Source organism: Aptenodytes forsteri, unplaced genomic scaffold (genome assembly GCF_000699145.1).
Source record: "Aptenodytes forsteri isolate BGI_AS27 unplaced genomic scaffold, ASM69914v1 Scaffold66, whole genome shotgun sequence".
Taxonomy (NCBI): domain Eukaryota; kingdom Metazoa; phylum Chordata; class Aves; order Sphenisciformes; family Spheniscidae; genus Aptenodytes; species Aptenodytes forsteri.
The window spans coordinates 4,679,413-4,685,153 of record NW_008795131.1 but is presented as its reverse complement, the minus strand read 5'-3'; the positions used below and the strand labels follow the sequence as shown (position 1 = coordinate 4,685,153).

The 5,741-nt window shown below is 48.3% G+C and overlaps 1 protein-coding gene across 1 annotated transcript in view; it reads left to right on the top strand.

Annotated features, from left to right (window-relative positions):
* MSI2 (musashi RNA binding protein 2) overlaps positions 1 to 5,735 on the top strand; it is a gene marked incomplete at both ends in the record, with an annotated part of 263,463 nt that extends 257,728 nt beyond the window's left edge. Inside the window, one exon of the mRNA XM_009278253.2 lies at positions 5,638 to 5,735. Coding sequence (XP_009276528.2) covers positions 5,638 to 5,735 — 98 coding nt within the window. The remainder of the gene's footprint in view (positions 1 to 5,637) is intronic.
* Positions 5,736 to 5,741: the final 6 nt, after the last annotated feature.

The window sequence follows — 5,741 nt, the reverse complement described above, 5'->3', positions numbered from 1 at the left end:
GAGTGTCGTTAGACAGGTCTCCGGGAGCGTTGGTTTAGTACGGACCGACGCACACTTTGGGCCAAGCACATGCAGACACGGGGTCCCAGCTTCACCCGCAGACGTGCCTCTGGGGGGTGCAGGCAGGGGAACCTGGGCGCCTGCAGATGGGGAGAAGCTTGGGCGGCTCCAGTCGTTTCCGTTCTGCTCTCAGCTTCTCTCTCGAGTGCAAAATGTATTTCTGGCTGTGATAACGGGGCACTATATCTCATCCTGAAGTATCCTGCCTCTTCTCAAAGAGGAAATCCAGTAAATCATGTGGTGGTTTCTTTCAAACTTGAGGTTTTTCTTGCCTGTGCACCGTGGCTGGGAAGGCAGCCACAAGTTTCTCTAACCGTGTTTTGCACCGTCCTTCACCTTTCTTTTTTTTTTTTACTTTTGAAATATTCGTATTTGTTATGTGTTTAAAAAAAAGCAAAACCACAGTAGTTAACGGTGAAGAGACTGCTGTACGAGCCAGTCCTCCCCCTGCAATGGTGTTTAAGTCTTTGGGTTTTGGTGCTGTAGGAGAGGGAAAAGCGTTGTCACCGAAGGCTCCATGTCGGCTGTGTGCGGGGGACAACGATCCCCATGCAGTGCCCGTCTTACACCTCTGTACGTATTTCCCCCGGTTTGTTTCCTTTGAAATACAACATACTTTAGTGGTGCTTAAAAGTGTTGCTTTGTCATCACATCTAATTTACTAGCCCCTAAGGGACTGATCATCAGCCTGGTACCATGCAGGTTCTCCTTGTAGGACAGTAATGTCAAAATCCTTACATTTCTTCTCCCTTTTCTCTTCCTTCTCCACTTTCCCTTCATCATTCATGGCTGAATTGAGTTTATTTGGGTGGGATTTCAGCATCCGACTTGTTGTGCTTTACCCAGCTGCCCTCCCCACGCCCCCAGCGAGGCGTTCGGATCCTCATTAGTGTAATACGCCGTTTGCTAAGGCAAATGTCATAACGAATCCTGACTTAGAAATTTCTCAAGAGTTCATTGAAAGAGAGTTTATCTTTCAGTGGTGACCTTTCTTGTTGAAGGCGGATTAATGTATGAGCAGGATCTGTGTTAACATGGCAGTTTGCAGGAGAAGGCACTTGATAAGCGAGCTCCAGCCAGCTCCGTCCCTGCTCCCAGCAGAGCATTTCGAAGCACCGAGCCTCCTGCCTCTGCGTGAACCTGGGCATGTCAGGCTCCAGCTCTCGGCTCCTTGGCATAAATCACTTGTTGTCTGAACGTTGCATTGAGAAGCATCTTACACGCATGTTAAATGTGGATAAAGATGGCTCTGCTAAAGGACGCCAAGATGAGTTAGTAATAAAATAGCCTTGCCCGTTGAAGCACTGTCTTGAGGTTATGGATGCATTTTAAAATTCTCTCCATATTTATTTTAGCAGAAAGACTTTCAGTAGATTCTCCTTTGAGGGCACTGAGCTCGGGCAGAGGAGAGGGCGCAGCTCACTGGCTCGGAGCCTTTTCCATAAGAAAATACCACAGCATATTCAAAGTGAAGCAAACACTGCATTAAACTTCCGTGTTCCCATCACTGCCATATCTCTTGGCTGCCACCTCTTGATCTCCACAGACATAGGAAGGAGCTCCTGTAAGCCAGAGAATGGGGCATAGTTGGGGCTGAAGAAGATAAAAGTTGGTTAGTTGTGACTTACAGACACATCTAATCTTTTCCACATTTCTCCTGACCTTGATCTATCACAGGGCTTCCTGGTGACACTTGGGATTGTAAATTATGTGCAGAGGAAACCCTTGAGTCGGAGGCACTTGGCCGCAGTCTCAGAGCTGTGAAAATGTCTGGTGCAGGATGGTCTCCTGTGCAACTGGTTGGTAAATTGGACCTGAACCTTTCAGAGCATGTTGGAAATAAGCACTTTGACTACCAGGACTTCCTGAGTGCTGGCAGTCCTTGGAATGGGAGGAGATGGCCCTGCCAACCCCCAGGCAATGCTGAATCGGTCAGCCAGGTCCTCCTGGCAAATCAAAGTCAGGAGATACTTGGTCAGCTCGGCCAGTACCTCTGCTGGGACCAGGCAACAGGTCGGGCTTTGCTCCTGGTCTCCACTGACTGGCATCAAGACATGGTTAGTGGTTCCCTCCCCTCTCCTGGGACAGCATAATCCCCTGCCGGTTTTTCAGCAACGTGCTTCCGAACTTCCACCCTTAATTATTTCCCATTCTGACCGCAGGATGTCGGTGGCTGGGGGAAAGTCTCAGATTCCTTCCAGCCTGCAAGGCATTAATCTTAGTGCTCTGTGATTCCTGCAGCTCACAGCAGCCGTGGACAGCTTCTGCTTCCTCCGGTGACTGAGCTGACAGTGGGAACTTTGTCATAAAGATACATGTCTCCAAGGAGTCTTAATTTTTCTTTGAGGACTGAAACAGTATCCAGAGTCTGGAGGATTTTGGGGGTTTTCTTTCTACTTCATTTTAATCTCAGATTATTCCAGGTATTTGTTTCCGGGTATTTCTTACCAGAACGCATCACATTTTGCATGTTGGGAAAGTCATTCAAGGTCCCTCTGCTGTTGTTTCAAAGCGATGGTAACAGTGCCTCTGGCTCCAGGTGAGCTGATGTGCAGCTATTGTAGGAAGACAAATATTTAGCAACTCACCATGGCTGAGTGAATTGTTAAAATACGACTTTCTGAGGAGTGCTTAGCCTCCTAGTAATTATGAGAGCTTTTCTCTTTCATTTATTGGGTCTGGAGCAAAGCGTCATCTCTGTAAAAGCTTCCAGCCCTTTCTGTACAGTTTTCCAGGCAGCTGTTCAGCAGGCGGTGCGGAGCGGTGCCGGGGCATCCCCAGCCTCCGCGCAGCAGTTCCCGGGCGATGGAGCGGTGGGCATGCTTTTGGCATGCCCGTTTTTCCGCAGGCACTCCTGTGAGCAGTGTGGAGTATTCAACTGATGTTCAGGGGGTAGAAAATTACCTTTTCCTTACATTACATACCCGCAATCAGAAGGACATTTGAATAACCAGTTGCCAGCTCTTTCTGCATGTATGAAAGACGGTGTTTCCCGTCTTCTTAGAGATGTAAATGACAGTGGCCGGGGTGGGATGTTTAGGGGGACAGAGCGTCTCTCCACGGCTCCTCGGTCTCCGTTTGCTGTTCTCTTTGCAAGGTTTCAGGACACGGCAAAGCACGTCCCCTTGTCACCTGTGCACGGTTCTGTGGTTGCGGGTTAATGACGCAGAACTCCCTCCAGATGCCACGGTGTCTGTCTGTCTGTCCTGTTAGCCGCGGCATCACCACGGCTCATCAGCACGTGGCATCTGCTGCTCCTCCCCGCGGTGGATGCAGTGATGGGTGGCTCTGGGCATCGTGTGGGCAGTTGCTTGGGGCCGAGGCTAGTCCCTGCTCCTGGCCCTGAGGTGGTGGCGGTGCGATGGGCTTTCCTGGCGCTGCCACGGGGGTTCGCAGGAGTATTTTACTAACAGGATCCCCCTTGCCTTGCTGCGTCCCTCTGCCCTGCTCCTGCCTTTGCTCAGACAGGCCAACTGGGTTTTCTGTGTGACTTGGCAGTAAAACTCACATCCATTTTATTGAACCAGAAGGAAGAAAAGGGGAAAAAAGTGCTAGCTTATACTAATAAAGGGCTTTTGAACATCTCAGCTGGATATTTTTCTTCATGAGTGAGAAGGCCAAATGTTATCCTGACATTTAATCTTTAATAACAAAAAAAGGCGCTTTGTTTGCCAGTGAATTCCAAAATCTGTTTACTCACTCATGCCTTATTTCTTTTAACTTGCTAGCTCAGATGTCATACTTACTTTCCCCTGCTACCAGTTCAGAGCTGCATTAAATCATTTATTTTGTAAAATTTACTTTCCTGTCACTGCAGAGCCGACAGCTGCCGGGTTGACTTTTTTTAACTAGTTAATTAACTCATTGGAAAAATGGGGACCCCTTGGGAGGGCGGTGCAGGGGGAAGGGGCCAGGGCAAGAGAGGTGGTGGCCCAGCAGCGAACCCAGGCTGAGCCCACCGCAGCCCACGTAAGGTGCTGCCGAAGCCTTCCCTTGGGCTGCCCTTGTCGGGAGAGCGGGGCTTTCTCCCGGGCTGGTTTCCATCCCCAGTAAAACCCTGCAGTCGGTCAGCGCGGCTCTGACCTGCGGGCTAGCGGCAGAGGGTTATTGCAGGCTATCAAACTTTATAAACCCTTTTTAGTGCTTAATGAAGATACGCGGGACATTGCAGCCAGAGGAAAAGGCTGAAGAAATCTTGGTGCAGCCTCGAATGTGGAGGTGATGGGATCTGCCGCGGGTCGGGTGCCTGGTTGTACCGGTACCTGCACAGCCCGGCTGGGGCTCCCGGCTGGGTGCCTCCCAGGGAAGGCCGCGGTGTTCGTCACCGCCGCTGGACTTGTCCTGTCCCCAGGCGTGTTTGCAACAGCGTGCTCAGCCTGAGTAAGCGGGAGGCCCAAGGCCAGCCGTTAGCCATTTGCAGTGTGTGTCTCGGCGCTGCCGGTACCTGCACGCGGCGGGGATGCGGTGAGACACTAGTTGGGCATCACGGTGTGGGCAGGCAAGTCTCCGTGTGCTCCCGAAGGACCTTGGAAGTACCGCTCAGGTGTAGCTCCAGCTTCCCGCAAGCCATTTCCATCTAGCTCCTCCTAGTCTGCTAACTTTTCTTTTGCATTGAAACCTCTTACTCATAAATTTTACATCCAAGAGCAACTGTGAGAAATGCCAGAATCCTGATCATCTAACATGCTTTAATGTCTAAATTTATTCTTTAGTACCATTCTTATTTACATTGTTTTTCTGTCTCAAAAAAAATATAAAGGAAGGAAAAAAATAAAATTTTCTTTTACTTCCACATTAGGAGGTGAGTTGTCATACACCCTCTGGAATTCTTTTTTGCTTTTGATCTTTATTTATTTGTTTAATTTTGGTTGATGTCCCAAGCATGGTTTTGGAGACGAAGGTAGGTCTTCGCTCTCCAAATCAAAAGGAAAAAAAATAAATAAAACAACACTCTCCTTGGTCATATTAAAAAAAAAAAATTCCAAACTGTTCCATTCCATACCATTTAAAGAAAAAAAAAAATCAACTATTGAACTATTTCTACAGCTTACTGATTTAAAAGGGCGGGTTTTTTTTCAAAAGTATCGAATGGATCCAAAAACGATTTTACTAGACGCGATTGAAGTTATTTGCTGTCAACATTTTAATATCAATATTACCACAATGTGTAGTCTCAAACTAGTTCCTTTGTAGTTTGCATGGGATGTGAATGCTGTCTCGGCGTGCCCAGACCTAGAGAACTTGTTACTACTGCATGAGCATCAAGTCAGATGTTGAAAAATATCTATTATATTTTGTGATAATTTGGTGAAAATGAGCACCTCCAGTCTCTGGTTGCAGTAGTGTGTTGAATGATTGTTCTTTTTTTTTTATATATATATCCATATCTATATTTTTGGAGCTCTAAGCTTCGTAGTAGTACGGGCTGACTCTTATCCAGTACTTGCTCTCCTATCGCATGGCCTTGGTTAAGTGTTAGAAGTTGGGCCTAGGCTGTTTATTCTGGTGTTTGGCTTTGTAATAACGGTGCATGCCCGGCGTCTGGCCTCATACCCAGCTTTATTCTCTGCACACCAGTCTTGAATAGCTACAGTGCTCAACCGAATTTTGGCGCACCCGCTTCCCCGGCAGGCTCCAACCCAGCCCGACCCGGAGGCTTCCCCGGGGCCAACAGCCCAGGG